The sequence below is a fragment of the Anolis carolinensis genome, chromosome 4 (genome assembly GCF_035594765.1).
Source record: "Anolis carolinensis isolate JA03-04 chromosome 4, rAnoCar3.1.pri, whole genome shotgun sequence".
In the NCBI taxonomy this organism is placed as follows: domain Eukaryota; kingdom Metazoa; phylum Chordata; class Lepidosauria; order Squamata; family Dactyloidae; genus Anolis; species Anolis carolinensis.
This window is the reverse complement of record NC_085844.1, coordinates 56,245,476-56,272,083: the sequence shown is the minus strand read 5'-3', so window position 1 is coordinate 56,272,083 and position 26,608 is coordinate 56,245,476. Positions and strand designations below refer to the sequence as shown.

At 38.2% G+C, this 26,608-nt stretch overlaps 1 protein-coding gene across 4 annotated transcripts in view; it reads right to left on the bottom strand.

The window, feature by feature from the left end:
* The window catches only part of osbpl1a (oxysterol binding protein like 1A), a 107,124-nt gene that overhangs the window by 19,164 nt on the left and 61,352 nt on the right, over positions 1 to 26,608 (bottom strand). For all 4 annotated transcript variants that reach the window (XM_016992888.2, XM_062980437.1, XM_062980438.1 and 1 more), the window contains exons 16-21: positions 15,662 to 15,824; positions 11,074 to 11,230; positions 2,560 to 2,635; positions 1,536 to 1,670; positions 1,156 to 1,253; positions 280 to 462 (exon numbers count right to left, since the gene is read on the bottom strand). In XM_016992888.2, the coding sequence (XP_016848377.2) occupies positions 280 to 462; positions 1,156 to 1,253; positions 1,536 to 1,670; positions 2,560 to 2,635; positions 11,074 to 11,230; positions 15,662 to 15,824 (812 nt within the window). The remainder of the gene's footprint in view (positions 1 to 279; positions 463 to 1,155; positions 1,254 to 1,535; positions 1,671 to 2,559; positions 2,636 to 11,073; positions 11,231 to 15,661; positions 15,825 to 26,608) is intronic.

The window sequence follows — 26,608 nt, the reverse complement described above, 5'->3', positions numbered from 1 at the left end:
ATATAGGTAGATGAGGCCCAAATAGCCAGCTGATCCACAGGTGCCGAAGGCAGCAACCTGAACCATCTGCCTTGGAAGTGAAATCTTTTCTTGCCTAAGCTCAGTCCCCCTAGCTCTCCTTCCTCTTATCTTTCATGCTAATGTGATCCCATCTCTGCCAGAAAAAGAATTTAGTAGTACAATTTTATAGTACAATTCATGCAGTAATGCAATATACATGCTACTAACATTTTTTTTCTATTACAACTATAATACAGCAAAGTTGTGTGACGTACTTACTCAAGTAGTTGTAGAGTTATTAGTCCCTTAGGTTCAGCTTCAACGCTCTTTCCCCAGAACTTGAGTTTAGGATAAATGGAACCATGAAACACGAAGTCGTTACTCAGGCCTTCTGCATAAAAAGCACTGACTGGTGGATGATGACTAACTTGTTCCGAAATGAGTCTGAATCCGAGATCTTCTCTAAACACAGAAAGAGATAGTTGAGCTATAGTTGCAAACAGACTTCAAAAGAAGTCACTGACATACAAGGATTGTCCAAAAAAAGGAAATTCAAGAACAAAAACTTAAGTATCACATAATAATAATCATCATCATCATCATCATCATCTTTATTTATATCCTGCCCCCTCTCCAAACAGGACTCGGGGCGGCTTACAAGAAGTAAAAACACAGTGCAAAACACAAATTACAAAATTACAACATGATACATAAACAATAATATCATAACCTAACAAAAATAAACCACAATATAAAAAAAGCAAAAATAAAAACATAATACTTAATGGCAATATCAAAAAACCTAACAGATTGACAGAACAATTAACGCAAAAGAAGTAACATGAATTTAAAATTTGCTCGATTTAAACATGCTGTCCATCAAAGGCAAAACCAGTTCAAGTCAGTTAGCATTGGTGCAGCTAAAAACATGAGCAAGTAATGTTTAAACCAATACCATATTGGACGATAATCCTATTGCATTTTCCAGAATGGACATTTAACAGCACTGCCTGGCAAAAGTCTTAATTACTGTCACTACGTAGTGTCTTTAGCATAGCATATAACACACACAGACTAGTTATACCGCATGTCCAAGAGGATATAGTTGGATCTGCTCATTAAGCTAGGCAGTTGAATTCATTAAGTATTTATTACCTGACCAGTTCATATGTCTCTCCAAGTAATGGGTTGAATGGCTTTCCTGTTCGTTCCCACTGAGAGGCGACAGCAGAGACAGCAAACGCAGCTACAGACTGGGGAGGGAAGCAGTTTAAATACATATTTACCACTGTAAATATAACCCCAAAAATCCTGCTACATACTATTTTGTTGAATTCATTCTCATATGGAAAAAGCAGTGCAGTAGCACACACAAAGATCTGAGAGAGAGACCGGGGGAAAGACAGAGAGACAATCAAAACTATTTCCACATTAAGCAGCACTTAAAACGAATCTAGCAGGTTAGTTATTCAACCGCTGGGTATCTACTTTAAAAACAATAACAAAGCACATGCAACTTTCCAAAGTAGAAGTACCTGCATTCTTTCTATGGGGTCAGAAAGTGAGCTGGCTTTATGAATTAAGTATGTGTGTTCCATGTATTCCGTCAGTCGCTGTAGGAAACTTAGCGGCTCATTAAAAATTACCGGCATAGTGATCTTGGACAGCTCCTAGTAGAATGTTAAAAACAGTGTTAAGATGTACACCAATTTACATACATTACCTTGTTACCAATTTTGAAAGTGACTTGTCAGTACCATTGCAAAAAACAAACAAACAAACAAAAAACACAATCCTGATAATTTTGAATAGGGGAAATTGGAGAACGGAGCAATATAAAGAGAAAGAAATAGGCTTCTTCACATAAGCCTACTTTTCAAAGTTAAAGAACTTCTACAGCAATCATGAAGCTAGACATGCTGTCAAGGGTAACCTTTACAGTAAATTGTGATGTGAATACTTGTCTTAATGGCAAGAGTGGTTAAGAAAAGAAATAACATCTTGCTGAAATTGAGATTATATTTGGATTAAGACCTTCCAATTCATAGCCTGTGCTCTCCTTTTCATGTTCTGCTTGGTTGAAAGTAACACAAATAATTCATTTGAAAATAATTCTAGACTTTGTGAAAACTTGGCAAAGAATTTCAACATTTACAGATGCTTCCTGGTGTCTCAGCATCTCAGTGGAATATTTTTTTATGTCTGACATTTCTACCTTTATGTGTGTGTGTGCGGTGTCTTGTGGCAGTGACTCAATCTCTGGTTTTCTATTGCTATTTTTATCCTCTATTTCATTTTAATGAGGCGTCTTAGAAACTTTTTGGAACTTGTCCATTATTCACCTCTGGGTGAATTACAGACATTGAAAAGGCTGAGAACTATAGTGAAATAGTTCAGAACCACATGTCAATGTCTTCTATCCACAGCACCACAGATAAGACAATACACACATGTATATCGAAATTGTACACATGTATTAATTGGAATCCTTTTGTACCAGGATATAATCATACATTTTAGTACAAACTATGGGCGGACATCTTTATTGCAACTACATACCATTCCAATGCACTTTCTTAAGATGCTCCAAATACTGAAATCATTTCTGGAAAACATTGGAGAAGGCAGGCTTGTCCTATATCGGAATGGAAGCAAGAGACCAGGCTGATTAATCACAAACAATATGCTTATCTACAGAAGAAAGGTGCATCTAAACTGCAGAATTAATGTGCTTCAATAGCCATGGAATCATAGAATTGTAGCTTTACTATATCTTTTAGTCTTCTCAGGCCAACAGTACTCGAGCCCCACCAAATCACACTTCCCACGATTCCATAGCATTGAGTCATGGCAGTTAAAGTGATGTCAAAACTGCATTAATTTTACAGTGTAGCTGAACCCAAAGCAGGAATATGGAATGCATAAATCTACAAATGTTGTATTGGAATTCCTATCATTTTTCATCACTAGTGATACTAGCTAGGGCTGATGGGTGTTACACTCCAAAATTGGCAGAATAATGCATTCCATATCTCTGGAGGAAAATGTATAAGATACTGACCTGAACAAAATTCTGAACATTGATCTATCTACACTACTAGTAACTACTCTCGCCCCTCTTATATTTATAATTATATGTGACCCAAGTGGAATGAATAATTTAAATCATTTTCCAGAAATAGTTACATGTAACCTCACCAAATGTGTTGTGAAATGGCAACCTAAACTATGGCATTGGTATATAGGAAACCAATTCAGATAGTCTTTTTGCTAGGGGTTGTGTTCCAAATAGCTGGAAACCCAATGGAAAACTAGGCAATAGGACGCAATGGAGGGGAAAGACACATGAAATTGGCCCTCTCCTTTGTTCAAAATGCAAAGGGGTAGGTGCGAGCACTAATTTCTAGTGCCCCTTTTTTTACAAGCTCTAAATCTCAAATTGAAAGTGGAAGAAAAAAGCGACATTTCATGAGCATCATCCAGTAGGTTCCCACAACCGCCAGACCAGAATGTAGATGGGTGTCACAGCCGTGCTAGTCATGCCTCTGCAAGATAATAGCAGCCTTTTCCAATTCCTGCTTGAAGCACAGAAGCCTGCCAAACCAGTTTCACTAGAGCCCATAATGGAACAGAAAAAGTGAACATGCAGATCACAGGTAGTAATAGTTTTCCAACACAAACATTCAACTACTATAATACATAGCCTATACTACAGATAGAGTAGGTCTGCACAACCTTTGGCCCTCCAGGTGCAACTCCCAGAAGCCCTAGCCAGCTATTTAGTGGTCAGAAATTGTGGAAGCTGAAGGCCAAAACATCTGGAGGGCAGGAGGTTGTGCAGGCCTGATATTGAAAGATTCTTCAGTCTTTCAGGACTTTTAGCCAGATAGGCTACAATGATAATCATATATTTTATTATTTATTCAATTCATTTCTAGGTTGCTAATATCATGTTCAAATTTTGATCCACCTACAGGCCATTAATTTGCCTGAAAAGGTTATGAGATTAAAGAAGGCAAGAATGATTTTGCCATTTCTACTGTAACAGGAAAGACAAAATTGCAAGCATCAAGGATTAGTCATTATTCCTATGTCGGGCCAACAGTTACTGGATGACTAAGAGAAACAAAACATGTTTAACAAATAATAAACCAGAATGATAATATTATCAAAAACATGGGGACAAAATCTCAAACTATTTGGACAATCACATATGGAAATGATGATGAGGATGAGGATGACTATTCCGCCCACTCTCCCCGAGGGGACTCAGGGCAGATTCCAACACAAAATGGCAAACACTCAAACATCTGACTTTATTCTAAGTATAATTTGTTCCATTTTATTTTTAAGCTATTTTATCTGGGATGTTTCAGTAAAAATACAGTTTTTTCCTAAAAGATATTGTTTCCTGAACCATTATTCCGAATATCCTGAATATAATGTCTTTTTCTTCTCAAGGTGAAAACCAAAATGAACAGCATGGATGTAACTGAACTGATGTTTTATTATTAGACTTTCTTCACTATCCTGGAAAGGAAACAATCCTAATATAGTGTTCTATCACCAAACTATACTTTGTACTTTGATTGTGCTTTTCCTGCATGGCAGGGGGTAGGACTAGATGGAACATGCGGTCTTTTTCAACTCTATGATTTTAAGATTTTACATGGAAACAATTTAAACAGTTTCACATATCTATTCCCACTCCATGGAGGCAGATAAAATGTCTTATTACAACAAAGCTGGATCAAGGAGTACTTTTAGGGATACACAAAAAAGATCATATCTTTAAAAATTAAAACTTTGGTGTGGTGGACCTTCCTAGTTTACTTCCTTATCTCCACTCCTTGGAAAAGTTATGTTTTACAGCACCTGTGAACTCAACTGGGGTCTTTTCATAATTACGGTGCTATGATTCTACTTTAGCAGCCATGATGTAATCCTATGAGATCTCGGGACTTGCAGTTTCATGAGGCAGTCTCTGCAAGATAACTCTACTACCTCACCAAATCATCAATCCTAAGGGGCAATTGTGATAGTTAAAGTGGTGGCAGTGTTTTTTTTAAGGAGGTTATTCTTTTCCACAGTACTGTATTTTCTTGTCACTCTTGGGACCAATCAACAGCAGTGCATTTCCTTAATCCTATACAGAATTCACAGAGGCTTTAAGAAAGAAGATCCCTCAATATTTATAAGCATTCACACAGCTTTATGCCCATTACTGGCTTCTTTGTCAAGGTTTCTTTTCCTCTATTTTCAAATTAAGAGACTGCGTGCTTGCTTCTACAGTAAGGCCTTTGTATTCACAGGGGATATGTTCATAATTGGACCATAGTTACCTAAACCCACAGATAGGAACAAATACCATTAAATTAGTTGACTTCTGGACCCTGCATACTAGATTTTAATTTGAGGATTTAGAGATTCCTAGAGAGGTATCCTCATCAGGAATTTGCTAGGTCCTTCAACACAACTCTTTGGTAACTTCTAGGGAAAGCATACTATTGAATCACATGGAGAACCTAGTAAATTCCTAGAAAGACAAATTTTCCCAGGAAACAGGTAAGTTCAACCTTACTGTCCTTGTTTTTCAGACTAATGTCCAGCCAAGGCATAGCTGAAACACCCTTCACTGACAATTTTCTCTTCTATTCAGGATGAGAGCTACTTTTGTCCCTCTGCAAGACTTCTTAGGCCACATTCACCTCAGTTAATGTCCTGCTTGTGTGCACCATGCATGTTCAAATATTAGTGTTTCATTATGTGAAATTTCATATTCTGCATTTTTCAGTAGAGGAGAAACCAAACCCTCAGAAGAAAGGAAAACAGGACAGAAGTCAGTTCCCAGTGACTTCTGATTCAGATCAGTATCAAGCTGAATAGTTCCAAAGAGGTCAGAAACAAATGAATCCCAGCAAAGAAGACAGAAGTAACCCCTTTAAGTACACATTTAAAAGTTGCATCCTGACATGAAGTTACCAAACTATTCAAGTTGAAGAGCCACTTTATCAGATTTTTAAAAAATCCTTTTCACTTGATTTCCTGCATCAATCTATGTACAAGACACTATCTTGTCTCATTCATGCAATGTATTCAAAACCACTTTGACACTACAGTTTTCTCCAAAGAAGTCTGCATATATTCCTCGGTCCCTTCAAAAACAATAGTAATTTAGGATTTGCCAATGTGGAGGCTAGGAAGATAAAAACAAGGCTGAGATAGGGACATCCCACAAATACAGCCTGAGTCACAATTATCTGAAATTCTTGGGATCAGAGGTTTGTGGATTTTGGTTTTGTTTCTTTTTATTACCTGTACCGGCATATGCATGATGAATGAGGAAAAGGGGGAAAGGGGGATATTCAAATGGCCAGAATCTGATTGTTTTTCCTCAAGCAGCTCTTACTCCACCACTGTCAGAAATCTGACAGGAAGAAAGCTGGAGAAATGAGGACTCCAGTTACACAAGGAGCCTGGAAAAAGCAAAGGTCCCAACACTTCCAACTGCGTCTTTCTCCCCCGAGTCTTTTTCTTTCTCGGCTGGATGCAGGTACTGAGGTATTGGGGTTGCTCATGCTTACTCTCACGGCCTGTTTCTAGGATACATGACCCACACTGCCATTAGATGGGCAGAAGGCAAGCACGAAGCATCTGGCATATCTGCTTTTTACAGGGGTCTTGTGTAAATAGGATCCTCCCTGCTTCCCCCATCAAATTTCTGACAGTAGTGGAGTACCGTGTGACTAGCTCGCAGTCCACAAAGGCAGAGGTGGGCAGCTGGCAGCAAAAAAGTTTCAGGTTTTGAGATAAGGGAAACTCAACCTGTACTGTATTATGCACATGTCCTGTGTTCTATGTACACTTAGAAGATTTCTTTCCCCTTCCTGTAGAACAAAAGTGGGGAGTGCGGTACTTGAGGTATGGTTCTCCAACTCTTTTTAACTGTAGCCAAGATACCCTTTTCCCCATAGCTTGATTTTTGTTTCATTGTCTTTTCTTTTTTTCCCTTTTTTTTACAGTTAGCTAAGTTACTATAGCTGGGAAAAAGTAGAAGTCCCTTTAGAGAACAGGCCTGCATCCAGTTAACATTTTGATTCTACTTGAAGAGGGACAGGATAGGAGGACCCCTTTATTAGGCAAGGGCTCAGTCCAGGGTATCTGAAAAAGAATTCAGAAGTGAGACACAAGTTTTCCATTTCAGAAACAATGCTCATAACTTTAAAAATCATTAAGATGATACCTGCCTAACTTTTCATTTGCAACTGTGATACAAAGATGTTTTTAAAAATAAAGCATAGCTTCAATGAGCATGTTATTTTGCATTCCTAACAGAAGAGGAAATTTATGATCAAAAGAGCATCCATTAACTGGGCTGGGAGTAAATTTTAGCAGATGGCTTCAAACTGTGCTCCTTCAGATGTTTTGGACTTTAGTTCCCCAAATTCCTAATAACTGGTAAGCTGGCTGGGATTTCTGGGCGCTGAAGTCCAAAACACCTGGAGGAGCACAGTTTGGGAAACACTGGCTTAGAGAAAGTAAGCTGTGGATTTCCAATGGAATTTTAGTCGATCTACTCTTTTAGATTCTGTCTGAAGTGTAGGAATAATACCTACCTTACATAACTGTTTTAGGTACTACAATAGTCATGTGAAAATACTTCCAACACTCTATAATATGTCAATCTTCATCAAAATAATTTGTAGTGTGGACAATGACATTCTTTTTTGCTGTGTCCCTGAATATATAGGTCATCGTGGTCTTCATCTCGTATAATAACTACTTTGTTCTTATCCAATTTGGAGTACTGTGGAAGACCAGCCATCTAGAATTCGTTACTACATTTATTTATGTCCTCTTTGCTCTATAGCTTCTTTCCTCTACCCAGCTCCAAAAGTTAACACATTTCTATGATATGCTGAAAAAGCTGACAAAGTCTGAAGCCATACAAACAATTGGTATATTCAAAATGTGAGTACCACCACTGATTCATTTCTGATCTTTTCCATCCTGGTCCAATGGCTAGCAGAAAGCTCTGAAGTAACCAGTAGTCCCTTGGGATTGTCAGATGCGTGTCCCCAGAAAGAGACCAACAAGTACACAAACTGAGGGATAAGAACCACGCAGAGGAAAGCATCTTTCCTGTTCATTTTTCCCACTGACAGTTTGCATCTAGGACAGATGGTGTCTATTTCAGTACAGGCCTCCAACCCATTTTTTTTTTCTGGCAGTACTGGTGAAGTATGGTAACAGTCAGATGAGGACTTTCTTCTGATTTCCAATTATATCTATGTAACTATCTGGTTAGAAAGAAGCACCATGGCAATTAAGGGACATTTCCTTCTGCCTCAAAACACATATGAGCAGTAGTTTACATGTCATATTATGAAATAATAGGTTTCCCTCTTCATGTTTATATTGAAGTTAATAGAAATGTACAAAGATGGACCTGTAAATCTTAACTAGTATGCAAGATAGCCACACGTGTTTGACTCACTGTTAAGACCACAGAGAATGTATTTCTTGGCTTGGAACCATTTAGGGCTTTTGAAATACAGTTATTCAATATGCCATTCCAAAAGATTTCAGAAGTAACTTTAAAAAACATTTCACATTTTGAACTCTTTGCTTCCCCAGGGATATGACAAACTTTGATTACCGGTACTTGCTTTTTGCAGAGACCATGTAATTTCAGTGTACTAGAGTACGCAGTCAGCATGGTGTAGTAATTTCGATATTAGACTAGGACCCTGGGACACCAGGGTTCAAATTCCCATTCAGTTATGGAAACCCACTGGATGATCTTGAGCAAGTCATGCTTCCTCGGCCTCTGACAAATGCAATGGTAAGCCTCCTCTCTCTTTTCTTGTCATGAAAGCCTAATGAGGGTCACCATGGGTTGGAGTTGATTTGAAGGCATGTAACAACAAAATGTCAAATCATGTGATGAAAACTGCCTTACTCAAGTATGATCAACCCTATTTCTTAATGTGGTTTAAGATAATGTATCTATTAGCACACAAGACATTCCACTGATTTATCTACATGTATTTCCCCCACATCTTCCTTTGAGAACTGTACTCAGTATAAGAGCTCCAAAGTGAACTTGTCAGGAGAAAATGTAACTCCAAAGCCAACTGCTCCTTTCTTACTTTTTCATCAACAAAGTTACTTATTTGCATGCAAAATCTTTCCTGTTCTAAATGTTGGCCAGTTGTTTTTTTAAAATGCCATATAAACAGAACTACACTTCCAGTGTCATGATAAATATTTATTTACAACTTTCTCCATAGTCTATAGTTATACGATTAAAGACAAAACATACATTTCTTTCCCTTCACACAAACAAATTAAAATACAGAACAAAAAAAGAAACTCAAACAAATAATGACAAAACATGGTTTACACACACTTACGTTACAGCTTTAACTTAACTATACAACAAGATACATGAATGTCTTAAGAATCCCAAGACAATTAAAAACAGCCTTGTACCCTGAGGAAGTTTGCTCCAAGTAAAATTTAGATCCATTTTCCAGAGAGGTCTGACAGTCTGCATCGATACATTTGCAGAACTAGGTCCCTGAGTGGTGCCAGCCAATAGGTCAGAGACAGCAATACACTTGCAAAAAGATGAGAGCCAGATAATTAAGGCACACAACTAAACTTTAGTTCTAAAGACATTTTCCTCTTGCAATTTTAAAAAAAATATTTTTAAAAGCCCACAAAAAAGTTTTAAAAACTTATCTGGCTAGAGAAGATCTGGCATAGAATAGAAAGCACATCTAAATCTAGCAATCCAAAAACCTAATAAGAGAGAGACATCCTTTGCAGAAAGTAAACAAATGCCAAGGGACCAGAGAACAAGTAAGAGCCTGGAGGCCCTAGTCACCTCTTGTTTACAATTCTGCCAACAGAGTTTTACAACAAGGCTTATGGAAACCTGCCAAAATTACTGTTTGTTTCTTATACTTAATGCTCACTCAAGCTTATCATTGCTTCCTAGTCTAAAAATATTGGAAATCAATTGGGAAGAGAATCCTAACTGATTTTTCTTAATTATCTGGTGCTCATCTTTTCACAACTGTATTTTCCTCTGTATTCTGCTAGCAAACAAGATGAAGCAAAGCAGTTGTCACCTCTGATGTAAGACACTATACGTTTTGATGGCAATTAAACTCAGCAAAGCTGAGAGCAAAGGAGTGGGGAATCCCAAATGCTCAGATCTGGCTGTAGCTGGAAATTCTGAAAAAATTTTTCCAAGCCTAACCATAACCATCACTGAACCTCTGAATGCTACTAGCACATTTGCTTTAAACAGGATGAATGAATGGATGAAACTGAGAAAGCATTCAGACACAAACAAAAAGCAACATATTTAAAATAAAACTTGTTGAGAAAAAACATCTTATTTTCAATATTTAAGAACAAGATCACTATAAGCAGAGCATTTAAGTGCCAATTATAGATCAATTTTAAACCATGTTTTAAATTAGTAAAATAAATGTAACCATATTGACGTCTCCCTTCACTGAAACCCGAGAAACAAGGTATTTGTTACATGTAACTGAGGATCTATTGTCCCCTCTGCATGTAAAAAGAACAAATAAAGTAGATATACATATTCCAAGTTTATGCACCTAAGCTTTTAGTTTTTAATGTTTTTTGTTTAAAATATATATTAAAATATCTGGCTAACATTAGCACAGAATTAATTCAGATAATGCTAAGGGGATCAAGTAACTGGAAACTAAAATGCAGTAAGAGATGCACATTAAAAAAACATGAAGAAACAAGACACTGGTATTGATTTCAATGAGACAAATTTAAAATGAGTTCAAAATATGCACTGTTAAGAATTCATGTATTTAGTTTGCAATGTAGTCACATTTTTAAAATCTCATTTCATATTTCACCATCCCAATGCTGGCCCACAAGATGCTCAGATTAACTGTTGTTTCGCGACTGTTCAAACAGAAAAGTGGAAGTATTCCCGAGTCTATTTTGCGGGGACCAGACAGGCTTTGTCCAGAGCACCAAAAAAGTCTCTCTCAACATCTGTCAAAATCCTACCTGTGCTTTTTGATGCCATTTGATAGAGGCTCTCCACTTTTACAGGGCTTTTTTTCAGACATATCAGATGTTATAGTATTGCTGGAATCCACGCTGTCTTCTAATGAGTTCGATGTCACCGTTTCAAATCCACTCAATGATTTTTCGGATTCTGAATCTGCAAGACAGGTGATCACCAATGAAGCAAACTCCAGTAGTCTTTCAGAGGCGAATGGACACCTCCCTCAGAAGGACTACAGAAATTTGAGTAGACTCCCTATGTTGTCATGATGACAGCATTTGTCCAGTGACAACTTAGTAGCTGTGGAGACTGAGTCCTTGGCATAACATGGGTGAGCAAATTGTTCAGCACCAAGGAGGATAAGTTGACAGTGAATGTCAGTTGGGGCAGTCAGGTATGAATTATTAGCAAAGTATCTTTCCCAAACATCGAGCTTCTGCAAATGCATCATATCTTGTCCCTCAACCAGAAGCAATTAAATATACCATATATAATCATGTATAAGTCTATCATCTATAAATCGAGGGCAGGCTTTGGGGCCAAAATTATGGATTTTGGTATAACTTGTGGATAAGTCAAGGGTCATTCCCCACTACCATAATATCCCTTGTGGCATACAAAAACACCATAATTTGCTGCATGGCAGAAAGAATAGAGAAGGGTAGTGTTTCCTTTAGGTTTTCCTGGGATAGACAAGCCCCCGTCTTTTGCCCCTCTATTCAGAGAAGGGTATAGTTCCTTTTTTGTTAAGAGTTAAGGTACAATCATGACACTGGCCTGCGGATACGTTAACCTAAGTATTCAGGATCATTTTTTTGCCTATAACTTAGACTTATACATGAGGAGATACAGTAAACAGACCACAGGATAGTGTATTTATTCCTCTCTTAAATCATTAAATTCCACTGCCCTTAACTACAGTTAGAGGTTATACCAACAGTGCCATGACCAGCTGTTGACACTAACTAGATTTTGTCTTAGGCAGGATTAAAAACCTCTTTGGGATCAAGCTGCAAGATAAAAGTGTCCAATTTCATATAGTCTGGGGAAGAGCTGTTACGGTTCCTTTTTTCCTCATCTTTCATTTGTGACATTTCACATAACAAGTCAGTCCTGTGTTACTAGCAGAACATCCCAATATACACCTCCCAGTTTTAAAAGTCTTTAATACATGCCCGTCACCCTTTTCAAAATAATTTGCTCCAACAAGAAAGAACAATAACACTGCTTAATGTGTTGAATATACTCACCAAGAACAAATCCAGTCCAATGATTAAAGTTATGTTTTCCACACCAAAGGATGTGATACAAAAACCAAAACACTGCTCAGCTTTGAGGATGTTCAGAGCAGATGCAGAGTGGCCCATGTGTTAGAGCCACAGGATCCATAAATAATTACTACTATTTCATTATCCACATTAACAGTGGTTAAATAAGCATCTTCTTTAAACACATATAGTTTTTTTTATTGATGTTGTGTAGTAGCTCTTTTATGTCCTATCCGTGGGAATCAATGTGCCAGATATGTACTGCTTAGTTATATATAAATTAGCAAAATGTACATTTGTAATACTGTTATCTGACACTTTATTATTACTCTCTGGAACTATAAGGTCTGATCCATGATCTTCTCAACACAAACTAGGAAAAATAGATATCCAATTTAGGACTGTTTAAACTCCACACTGAAGAGACTTAAGTACTGGTAACTATATTTAGAAACTTGTCTGGATTTTATTACACATGAGAAGTAGGGAACTCAAGCCTTATCATAACAACCATCCTTACACCACTATGCCTTCCCTCCCTACTTCTGAGATTATACCCAAGAAAGCACATTCTATCTTCTAGTGTCATGGAATAATCCAGTGTATTAACTTCCTCTTTCAACAGTGATAAAAGTAGAAAAAGAGCCCAGAATAAGACACATAGACTTCTTTTGTGATATAGATACAGCTCATGCTATAAAAATATCTGATCATAACAGATCACATTCACAGAAGACTGCAGAATTTTGAGAGCTCGAGAATACTGTTTTAAGCAATTACTGTGATTCTAAAACTGCCACCAAGATTCAGAAGTCACAAATAATAAATATTTTTATTTATAATCTTCCCGTTACCATCTAATGTTACTTTAGTGTTTGAGGCTAGGATGTATAGGGAAGCATTTTTAACACATTCTAATACTTATGTAGTGCAGATAATAGAAAGATGGATGTTTGTTCACTGGATAAAGTATATCTTACCCAATTATAAACTCTTAGCTTATTTCCCTGCAACAATTTGAGGTCAGAATTCCAACACTAGCTAGCCTAATAGCAAGATCAACGAGTTAGGCCTCTAGATTCTTATTCTCCAAAAGGAGGTACAGATAGTAAAGATTTTTAAACTTCCAGGATAGCCTTTGATATAATTTTAAACAACAAATGCTTCTCTTAGGCATCAATGGTACACTTATATGCATCCAGGCCTGTAGCGAGGGGCGGTTTTAGGGGTTCAACCCCCCCCCCCCCCCGAAATTTTTCAGATTATAAAAAAAACCTGGTTTACTCATGAATTTTAACTGGTTAACCAAATCCCCATGCTAAGTCTATGAGACACAAAACATTAAGAGCCCCTCCAGGCACTATCTCAAGCAGATATTGACAGGTTTATAGCGGGGAGGGGTGTGTGCTAGGGGTTAAACCCCCCCCCCCCCGAAATTTTCAAACCCCTCTCCCCCCCTGAAATTTTTTTCTGGCTACGGCCCTGTATGCATCCTAATACTTATGCTAAAGAAATCAAAATCTGACAAATATTAAACTTTCCCCAAATAAAAGGCTTCCAAAGTTTTGCCACATTTTCTCTTCTGAGACAGATTAGTTCATTCTATTTTCTACACCAGTGGTTCTCAACCTGTGGGTCCCCAGGTGTTTTGGCCTACAACTCCCAGAAATCCCAGCCAGTTTACCAGCTGTTAGGATTTCTGGAAGTTGGAGGCCAAAACATTTGAGGAGCCACAGGATGAGAACCACTGTTCTACATAATATTTCTATACCTCAGAAGGTAATTAAGGTCAGACTAAATAAAAGAGAGAATGGGATCTATTTGTATTTTATAGGCAGTTTGCCATAGGATAGGAAAAGTTTTTTGACTCCCAACTATCTTAAAATACCCAAGTGATTTCTACCTGACCTACCTGCTACAATTAGGCAGCGGGGATGAGGACAAGGCAACTTGAACCAAACTTGTGTGCAAGAGAAAGGATTATAATTTCAGATCAGGTATGGTGCTAAAAACATTATTGGGATTATAATGTGCTCAATCTTATGTCTTCTGTTTCTAGCTGGTGGATCTTGAGACTCAGCAATGTAGATCTGACAAGTCTGAAGCTTGCCTATCTTTGATTTAAGCCACAGATGCTTTTTGGAAGCAGGTACATTTCCTTTTGATTTGTACAACTGGGCTTAAATCAGTGTTTTTGAAAAAGAGAGACATCTGCATGTTGGCGATGTAGTCAAAAAGAAAGCTGGAAACTATCTGTCCAACAATGCTAATTTTGTAGCATTTTTCCAGCATTTGGTGAGAAGTGGCAATAATTTAAGAGAAACACAGCAGGTCCTCAAGCCAAGGCTGGTCAAACCATTTACTCTCTAAATCACTTCTTTATCTCTGATCTTGACCATGGGTTTTTATAACTTTATGACAAATGGGAACAACATGTCCAATCATTTGCTCAGAAAAGCTTCCAAATGAGACGTTTAGCTCGGGATTATTCTGTTTGCATAACCAATCTCCATTCAGATTCCTAACCTCATTGAACCCGTGCCTTTCTTCTTATTACTCTCCCACAAAAGGGAATCTGATCAAGAGGCCTGGTTTTTGTTCGCAAGTCCTGCTTATTGTTTCCAGGCTCTCTCTTTGCATATTAGCCATGGCCTGGACAGCTATTTGTCCATTCTAAGGTAACTCTGAAATTGTAGCCAGCTGCATGGTTTCAGTAGCAGCCCAAGTATTTGCAGCACAGGTAGTTTGTTACAGTGCCTTTCTCCTTTCATCTGACACATTAGTCTAATTAAATTTGAACAAATGAATTTTAGTAATGCAAGCCTATAAATACTTGTGATATATCATATTCTGTGTTTTACTGTCAGCACTGAAGTTTTTACTTGTTTTTTTTTAAAGTTCTTTAAGACCTGTACAAAGCGAAGTTGTAGCTTTTGAATCACACTTGTCTCCAGATGCACTTAATAAAATAGGACAGAAAGGAACTGAGCCCAGGAGTCAAGCTTTGCTATGAACAAAGTTTACATACTTCAGAACTCGGAAAAATCACTTTTTTGGACTACAGCTATCTCAAATCGTATAACTTAGATATTCCTAGACAGAATGTATTAATTGGATTTGTAAAAGTTAAACCAGCAAATGTGGAGGAACTATTCCAGGCACAGTAAATGCATATATATGTGGAGTTTACTGGGAGCAAGGTGGTATTCTTTGCAATTGGTGGTGCAAATGTTAAATTCTACCATCCCAACATGACCCTGGACATATAAAGAAACTCACCCCCTTGACAGTGATTTAGTTTACCGAGAAAACCACTTACCTGAAACAGCATCATAGAACTGCTCCTCGCTCAGGATGCTCAGAGGTGGTGACCCTTTGACCAGCGACTGCTCTAATTCATGGTGTTCGGTGGCTAATGTTTCTAGAGCTTCAGATAAGATCTTGTTTTTCTCTTGCTCATGCTCCAGTTTCAGATTCCTCACCTATAAGTAGAAACATGTATGAATAAAGTCTCCTCTCTCCCAAGAACGGGAGACTAAGAGCTATTTCAAGAATAGGCTCCAATTTGCAACTGAGCAATGTCCATATGTTCCTAGAATTATATTAAATCCTGCACTTGCCTTATGGCAAGATTTTGGAGTGTTACAGAACAAGAAAGCATGAGAAAAGGCCTTGTATAACCCCAAACTGATAACCCATATCAAGGAATTATAAAGGCAACAGACATTTACAAAGAGACAATTTATGTCTCCTTTTGATGCCTCACAGGTCCACTAGTGTGAATATGAAGTAACATCACACTTGAATTGCCTGATAGATTACCCTGAAGTACCTTGAAGATCAAGATGTTCATTTTGGCATAAATATCCATAGCTCCCATCTCATGGAAAAGTGTTTTATCTTATGCCTGAACACAGCAAATACCTCTAGTTCACATGCAGTTGGAAAGAAGCACAATATTTCTAGCTTAACATATCATAGCTTTGTCATAGTGTGGAGCAAATTTTACAAGCCTCAGGTTAGATTATGGAGAATCTCATAAATGTTTTTCTAGCTTCAGATTGTATCACATTCCCACCCAGTTTTGAACTTTGAACCAAGCCCTCAGAATGCCATTGGTGCTTTCTTCCTATTCTATTAGGACAAAAATATATTCCTGCAGACAGCAAGAATACAGCACTATCAACCATAGCATGGTATTTTCCAGCTTGATCAATGCAATGAAAAAACTTGGAAACATTAGTTTGTGGCAAAGTTATGCTTCTTGTAGTGTATTTGGGACATTTCAGTCCAAGAATAGCACTCCAGACTCTGCTGCAACATACTTTACTGTCTCTGCACAGGTGCAAAAACCATTTGTGTTAGGCAGAGAAACTATGAAGAAGAATAGCATTTCTAAACTTGTTGCAATGCACTTCATTTGGGATTATAAGTGAAGATCCATCTATTTGTATATATGCAGCTGCCTGGGCACTGGCAGCTGGAAGACAATTCTGCCACTAACACAGTGTTTCTCAACCTGTGGGTCCCCAGATGTTTTTGGCCTTCAACTCCCAGAAATCCTAACAGCTGGTAAACTGGCTGGGATGTCTGGGAGTTGCAGGCCAAAACACCTTGGGACCCACAGGTTGAGAACCACAGCACTAACAGAATATGCTCTAACAGCTAGATCCTATTCAGGGTGTTGGCATTGAGAACACTATGCCGTTACTGTTTTAAAAACCCTAAATGATTACTGTAGGGCATTTCTGCAACACTTTCCTGTGTATTAATCAACGAAAGTACTGTGGCTTATGGTAATGGCTCTGCTTCAAATTTCTTTATGTAAAAATTCAAACATTCACATTTTTTGTGGTAGCAGAGTAAAACCTCTGTGGAAACCATACTTGCAATTTCATTGACACCCAGGGAAAAATTAGTATTTCTAGGCATTTCTAGGTCATCTAGGTGATTCTATGTTATTTTTCAACTGGAAATTACTATTTAATTGGTGCCAGAGGACCTAAAAATTCCATTACCAATAACCCCTGCTTATGGCTCACAAGCACAGCATTGTGGCAATCTTTACTGAGTCTCTCTATTTATAATGCTGTCTTCCTCTTTCCTATTGCCTTCCACTTTACCAAGCTTTATCGCCTTTTCCAGTGAGTTACGTTGCTTTTTCATGTGTGCAAAGTACGCCAGCTTCCATTTGCAGTATTGACAGAACTCAGTATGTGTGCCCAAGCAAGAAATTAAGGGTTTTTAATACATGGCTGAAACTGGGAGGGATTGCCTAATTTAATATTGTCTTTCCTCCTAATCTTGTTTTTAATGACAGACAAATTAGTCATGACTATTGAAGTCATTTCAGTGAATTAACCCATTACTTTTTTAATTTAGAGCACTGGCTTTTTTAAGTGCAGCCAAAGATCTTATTTTAAACTCCTTGTAACTTGTGCCAAATAGCCCTACCGCTGTTAACAGTATGCATCACAAACACTATGTTTTTTCTTCCTTTGAGACTATGCTATGTCTCAAAAATACAATGATATTTTTGTAATTAAAGAGAGCCTTGATCACCAAATTCTTGAGAATACCTATAAACCTACTACTACCACTGTGACACTGGATTGGAAAAATAGTATGTTCTAATAAAAAGATATCAAGGGAAATAGCAGCTTTGATATTTCATTGTAAAAACTTTGATAACTTAGCAATGTTCTTTATATTTTTGATCTCATTGAATAAAATACATGTTATACACATTGAAAGCAATAAAAGTGACATACAGTATCTTTGCACATAACCAAGAACATTGTGTCATCATATTTTTACTACTGGAAGCAGTTACAAGCGTCCCACTTGTCACCTCCTCCCTAGTGCCAGATAAAGCTAAGAGCAGTGATTCTGAGCACAGAAATATGCAAACTAAATAGGCCGACATATAATGCCCAATTCTGCATAATTTTATGCTGATATCAAGTAAAGATTAATAATTATTTACCATGCCTTTACATTTACCAAACATTATTATACTTTAAACAATTAAGGATTATCTACTTAAATGCATTAATACAACATCAAAGCTGAAGCTGAACAGCTTTCCAGCCCAAATTCCATCCAGAAGAAGAACAGATAAAAAGAAAACTAATATTTATTAAAAGCTAAGACTGTTTTAATATGATGCTTCAGAGGCAACATCAGTGAGAGTAGTAAACTTTTGGAAGGAAAGAAAAATCAGGAGGCATCATGGAAAATATCATCTCTCCCTTGCAGCCACGCATTCATGTAAATATGGCATTTCTAAAAGTATTGTAACACCAAAGGAAAGAAGATAAAGACCTGGAGATTGGTGAGCTTTACAGGACCTTTTAAAAAATAACAGTTAGCTAAGGAAAGCACTGGAAGGAATTAGAAGTCTTTGGGAAACACGGATTGTACCTTTAGTTTTAATTTCCAATGCTAAATAAAATAGGCTTTCTAAATAGTCAAAGAATCCAAGCTCACACAAGAATGAAAAAAAAAACCTCTTTTTTAAAGTCTCATATACCATTTCCAAGACATGGGCCTCCAATGGCACCAACATGGCCAATGAGCACGGATGATAGGAGTTATTGTTTCATACTCTAGCAAAGAGCCCAACTTGGAAAAGGGTGATTTAGAGCAGTGGTTCTTAAAGTGTGCTCTGCAGAGTCCTTGGGGCTCCGTGAAGCATACTGAGGGGCTCTATTCCCTCCTCTCCCTCCCAGCTTTCCCTACTCTTTCCTGCTCCTCCTCTTTCCTCCACTTCCATAGGCTTTTTTCCTCACCTTCCTCACGCCCAAAAGCCTTTCCCCTGCCTCCCTTGCTCACAAAAGCCTTTGGTAAAAACATTTCCCTGATATAGATAAACACATAATATATACTGTAATAAATATTTGAGACTCCACAAGAAACCTTTGCTTCAAAAAAGGCTCAGTGGCTGAAAAAGTTTTAGAGCCCCTCGTTTAGGGAATTATAAACAAGCAATGGGATGCATGCCCACTCCTATCCTACCCTCTAATAACATGCAGAACATATTTCATTCCAAACTGGCAAACCATTGGTTTGGTAAAGCATGCAAAAAAAGGGAGGGAGTAGATAACAGTGTTCATTCATGATTCTTCCATTGGAAAGACACTGGAATTTTCTGGGCCAGGAAATGCCCCCACAATATAAGAAGTGTATGCTTTCTTCTCTTTTATTTTTACTCCAGCTTGAGATTTTTTATTTCACACTTTTTAATTCCATGCAGATTCTGCAAACAGAAACATTCCTTTGGAATGGAAGAATATTAATGCTCCACAATACAATACAATGGAACTACTATTGTGCTCAGAATATACCCCACAACTCACACAATAAAACAAGAATTAATCATAGCCATGAAGGCTAACAAATAACTGGGGGGGGGGGGGGAGATAAAATGAATTAAAGCTGGCCCTGCAACCCTAAGCCAGCATTCTGTACTCTCACATCTTTAAGGCTCTGGGTCAACTGTCACCAAGGGGCAACCACATCACGTAGCATACAATGCTCATGCTATTTACAGCTGGATTCAAATCCCTAAGGGAATGGAACAGATGGGTACAGCAAGCATGCTAGGCTTTGCGTTACACTCCCGTTTTCCTCCTGTGTAAGATTTGTAAAACAGTCCATAGGTCACATGATATCAGAGAGAAAGTATAGTAGCACTTGAGATTTATATATATATATATATGGTTCATGTCTTTTGCTGGACTTCCCTATGTTCTAGAAGAGGCCACCTTCTGTCCTGGAAAAATCAAGACTACCACTGTAGGCAGACCAGGTTTAGATTGATAGTTGCAAACTTTGGAGCCACTGGTAAGAGATGAAAATAACTTTTTTTTCACAGCACATCATGGCAGAGCTACACTTCCACACCCCACCCTCCGCAGTGTTTCGTAAGTTAGAGCAGAAGGAGGAGGAAGACAGACCCCTGCCTCCAAGGAGCCTGGAGTCTAAAAATAGAGAGTTGAACTCAGAAGGAGAGTAAAGGGGGGAAATGTAGTTACATATTCCTAAACTTGATTTCGGTTGGGAATAGGGCTTAAAGAGCTACGCTGCTGGCTTCTCGGGAAGTGTTTTTGGACAATGAGAGAGGTGGTAAAAGGTAAAGAGGAAGAAAAAACCAATTTACTGCCTCTCTGAACACTAATCTGCCAATTTATATATTAAAATGTGCATTCTTGTGCACATGGCATTTTATACATGTCCTTACCAGATATGTATGCAGAATTTTTAAAAAACACAGGCCCATTTGCATTATGGATTTCCTTCACAGAACACGATTTCCAAGGTAACAAACTGGTCAGGCCAGGTTCTTTTGTTTTGTTATACCAGTTTTGACTTGTTAGCTCTTTTCTTATGCTTAGGCTATTTATATAACACCACTGATGTACATGGTGCTTTACAAGTCAAACAACAACGAACCACAGCCCAAGGTATACAATCTAAAATATACACACATATACATTTTATGCAGAAAACAAACTAAAAAGGGCATGTGCCTTCTGTGCGAGCTGCTTGCTAAATGGGAGTTTCCATTATATACATGAAATATTTGTATATACTCATGGGAAGTACTTGGCCATACTTACATGGAATGAATACTGAGCTTCTTATGAGGAAGCAACTGTCATAGAATACATTCTTCAAAAGAGAATGGGATTATGAATGACTGACAGGGAAACCCTGTGGTGGGAGGACCATCCAGAGCTTGGGAAATCTACTTTTTGAATTAGAACCTGCAGAACTTTCTAGCTAGAATGGCCAGTAGTCACAATGGCTGGGGATTCTGAGAGATAGCTCAACCTAAACACTTTTTCAAGCAAGGGGCCTATTTCATCTGGTTTCTCAGAGGCATTTCGGTCAGCCAACCAAATACTGCAGGGACCGAAGCTTTTCTATGGCTTGCCTCCCCAACAAATAATATTCAAAGCACGCTGCCTCAGAGCGAAGAGGTTCTTCTATAACTTCAGCAGTAAGTGAACTCAACCTCTCAAAACCATTTCAGCAGAAGGAACAGTTAAGAAAATCAACACAATATTGGTTTAAAGTCTTCCAGGTGAAGATGCTGGGTTAAAGCTTTCTCTCTAGCAAGGCTCCATAACCAAAATAAATGACGGTGACTTTCTATCAGCAAGTTCAAGTTCGCATTTATCTTTGAGTGAAGATCAAATAGATTTCCCACAAGGGCTCTTTAAGACAGCAATTTCTGAGGAAGTCTTTCCTTATTCAATGTCTAGCTTATTAAAATTTAGAATTAAAGAAATATTGGAGTCAGCTGTGCTACTTCTGCCTGAAAGCACCTTCTTTTTGAAATATGGACAGACATTTTAACTAGAATTTGAAATAATCAAATTTATACGCATAATAAAAGTGATAATATGTATGTGTGTATGTGGCTGGTATTTCCACTTACATAGACAGGCTCCTGCCTCCACAAACAGCTAGAGCTCCCACTACTCAGGAAACACTAATGGCCCTTCCTCCAATGACATTGCAGGTTATAGTGAGTGTTGTGAACATGTCCAAGAATCCTGCCAATAGCCTCCACAAATACCATACGGCCCACCACCCAAGTGAAGGCTCTCATTTGAGGACAATTTCATCCTAGATTTTAGGTGTTTCCTCTACCACAGACATCCCAGTGTTTCTTACTCTCTCCATTGGTGTGGAATTTGCATGACCCCACCCACTGCCTCTCCCTTAACTTTTCCTATTATTTTCTATGGCACACAGCAAACAGAGGAACTGATCAGCAACTGAACATGCTAGAAAGGTTTGGGGAGAATTCACCAGGATTTATAGGAGTTGTAGGTACTGGGATGCATTGTTCACCTGCAATTTAAGAGCACTCTGAACTCCACCAACGATGGACCTGGAACTAATTTGGCACACAGAACCCCCATGACCAACAAAAAATACTGGAGGTCTTTGGAGGGATTTATAGGAGTTGTAGTTCACCTACATCCAGAGTGCACTATGAACCCAAACAACGATGGATCTGGACCAAACTTGGTATACATACCTGATATGTATCTATATCTATATGCCGAAATTTGAATACTGTTGGGTTTTAAAGGGAATTGGTCTGGACATTTTGGAGTTGTACATACTGGGATGTATAGTTCACCTGAAATCAATGAGCACTCTGAACTCCACCAAAGATGGAATTGGACCAAACTTGGCACATAGAGCCCCCCATGACCAGGAAAAAAAACCTGGAGGTATTTGGGGAAAATTCACCTTGATTTGGGGGAGTTGTAGTTCACCTCCATCCAGAGAGCACTGTGAACCCAAACACCGATGGATCTTGACTACACTTGGCACATATACCTGATATGCCGAAATGTGATTACTGAAGGGGTTTGGGAGGAACGGACATTCCTTTCTGGGAGTTGTAGTTCACCCACAACCAAAGAAACTGTGATGGACCTGGACCAAACTTGGCACACAGAACTCACATGACTAACTCAACATTAGGTTTGAGGGGTCTGACTTGACATAGTTGTAGTTTACCCTACAGCCAGAGAGCACACTGAACCCCATCGATGATGCATCTAAAGCAAACTTGCCCAACATAACAAACGTTAAGTACTGATGGCATGATGTGAATTGTAGTTCACTCACAACCGTATGCATTTTGTACAATTAAAAAAATGACTTTTTCAAATAACCCGGGTACCCAAGCTAGTTAGATATAAACCAAAGAGTTAGTAGCAACGATGGCTGAAATATTTATTGAGGTTTATACAATGATGTAATTGATATGATTAGAAGATGGAAGACATTATGAAAAACTACTGATTTTGTTAGAAGTAGGCATTGCACTGCATTAAACTAAGTTACAAAACTTGCCGAGCCCTTTAGTAGTGGATGTGGGAAAATGCCTGTGTTTCAAGAAGGGAATGGGGGCTCTCCTCTGCGCAGAGCACAGGTGCCTTTTGATCAAATAGTGCTTGACAAATTGAGAGAAAGAAGCAAAATGTGAATTTCTATGACAAAATCATAGATGGGGGTGTTAAAGGACAAAGAATGTCCTAAATAATTTGAAAGAAGATGAATCAACCCTATTACAAGATTAGAATGTAGTCAAACAGAAAGGTACATTGTTTTGCCAAAAGAAGGAAAAAAGAAAATGAAGAAGATCATGCAATGTGCAGACTAGATGAGGAATCTAAAATCATACTACATGAGGACGAATGTGAAAATGGCCGAGATTGCATAACCTCAACATTAGTCGAAGAGTTCAATAAGCAGTTCAATAAGGACAAAGATCGTGCTATTATGCCTGAAAATGTTGAAAATAATGAGTGAGGAAGTTGGGAGCTGTGATGCAACTAGGAACGTGAAAAAAAATATTGACAATGTATCAGGGAAGAGGATGAAATCAAGATGGGGAAGGCTGTGGAAAACCATATTTAAAGTGTCATATGCATTGTTACATGTGAGGCATTTGCTTTAATCTGTATTTTGCCATTTTGGGGGGGAGGGCACAACCAAGATAAAGGTATACTGAAATTAAAATGAGTTATATTAAATGGCTCTGATGTAGGATTCATTTTTTTCTCACCTGAATTCTAAAGAGAACATTTTACTAAGATTTGTTTTAACGTAATTAAGTATATGAAGACTTTATGTCAGGATTATATTATGGGGAAAATTGAATTATATAATGGGGATAATGCATTTCAGCAACAGAAAGTGTATCTGAGTAATGGTATCAGATTAATAGATAACAGATGTGTTAATTTTCAGGCTTAAGTATCAAATCACAGGATTATATGAATTTTGAAGAATGAAGGGTTGTTTTTATTCAAATAGAAGCAATCATTATCACCAATTATTATTCATGAATAGATATTGGAGAGCTGATTTTCTACTAACCTCCTGTAAATTAACTATTTAGCATTTTAAGTTATATTCCAGATGCATGTTAACAAATTGATAGGTTATTGAAAGACGTGCAGCTTTATTTATATTTAAGAGAAGGCTCACTTAATAGCTGTACAAAAGATTATTACTCTTGTTATTCTTCCTTTTTTCTCCTATCTATTCCTTAAGTATGTAGATTTGTGTTGTCCAAGGCTTTCATGGTGGGTATCACTGGGTTACTGTGAGTTTTCAGGGCTGTATGGCCATGTTCCAGAAGCATTCTCTCCTGAAATTTTACCTGCATCTATGGGAGGCATCCTCAGAGATGTGAGGTCTGTTGGAAACTAGGAAAGTGGGGTATATATATGTTTGGAAAGTCCAGGTTGGGAGAAAAGAACTCTTTCCTGCTTGAAGCAAGTGTGAATATTGCAACTGGCTGCCTTGATTAGCATTGAATGACCTTGCAGCATTTAAAAACAGGACAGTAAATAAAGAACAACACTTTGAAAACAGGGGAATTCCAGACATAAATTGGTGCCAGCTAACACCTCCCAACAAAGGATTCCCTCAGGCAGGAAGCAGCCAGTCTTTGAATCTGCAAGGCCATTACATGCTATTCAAGGTGGCCAATTGCAACATTCACACCTGCGTCAAACAGACAAGAGTTCTTCCCACAGATATATAAACCCCACTTTCCTAGTTTCCAACAGATCTCACACCTCTGAGGACGCCTGCCATAGATGCAGGTGAAACGTCAGGTGAGAGTGCTTCTGGAACATGACCATACAGCTCGGAAAACTCACAGCAACCCAGTATGTAGATTGTTTCAAAAACATTTGGAAGACTGTGAATTTCTTATCCTTGCTATGGTGTAAATGGGAATCTAAGCAGATGCACTACAACAGAAACAGCAGTTCACACCACTATTGAAATCTTTTAAATTCTCATTTTCCAAAATCCAAGTGATTCAAGGCAGTTGTTTTATCAAAACAGTACAAAACAATAACAAAGTTATGGTGATTCCAGTTCTAAAGCCAAGCTTTTTTACTTGTAAAGATTTCTGAAATGAAGGGGACCTGTATGCAAAAATGTGCTCAGTTTGTAGGATACGATCTTACTTTCACTTTATGATCTGCGTGACATTAAAAGGCCAGCTTTCAAGCTTCAACTGGAAGGATCCTACTTCATAACTTCAAGCAAGCAACAACCACTTTTAAAGTTCTGCAAATAGTACATTTTAAAGCTGGTGTGAATTCTTCAATTGGGTTGCTGTGAGTATTCCGGGCTGTATGACGATGTTCCAGAAGCATTCTCTCTTGAAGTTTTGGCCACATCTATAGCAGGCATCCTCAGAGGTTGCAAGGTTTGCTGGAAACGAGGCAAGTGAGGTTTATATCTCTGTGGAAGTTCCAGAGTGGGAGAAAGAACTCTTGTCTGTGGACAAGGCTACATAGGGACCACAAACGCAGAATTGCTCAAACATGAACCAAGGACCATGAAACGCACTGCAGACTAACTCAACCAGAGAAGTCAGCCACAGCACAGCATTTGATGAACCAACCTGAACACAGCATATTATTTGGGAACACAGAAATGTTGGACCACTCTAACAACCACTATGTCAGACTACACAGAGAAGCCACTGAAATCCACAAGCATGTGGACAATTTCAACACAAAGGAGGAAACCGTGAAAAAGAACAAAATCTGGCTACCAGTATTAAAAAACCTCTAAAATCAGGACAGTAAATAAATAGCAACACTTAAAAAAAAAACAGGGGAACTCCAAACAAGAAACTATCAGGGCCAACTAATCACCTACCAACAAAGGATACCCCCAGGAAGGAATCATCCAGGCTTTGAAGCTGGAAGGCTTTTCAATGCTAATCAAGGTGATTAATTGCATCATTCACACTTGCCTCCAAAGGATAAGACTTCTTTCTCCCACCCTGGATCTTCCACAGATATATAACCCCACTTGCTGAGGATGCCTGCTGTAGATGTAGGTGAAATGTCAGGAGATAATGTTTCTGGAACATGGCCATACAGCCTGGAAAACTCATAGCAACTCAGTGGTTCTTGCGATGAAAGCCTTCAACAATATATTCTTCCATTGTTCTATGTTGTCAAAAACAAGTAACTCCAGCAACAGAACCAAACAAAATCAGTACCCACGTTGACCTTCTCTTTAGAACATGTTCCAACTATCTGGGAGGGCACTTAGGAGCAGCATCTGGGATACAAATAAAGCTCTCACTCTGAAAATGAAAACTCCTCTGCATCAAAGAAACAGAATTACATTCTAGATCCTTTGGCATAGTTTCTATCAAAGCCTAATTTCAAAAACAGCCCTTGCTACTAAAAAC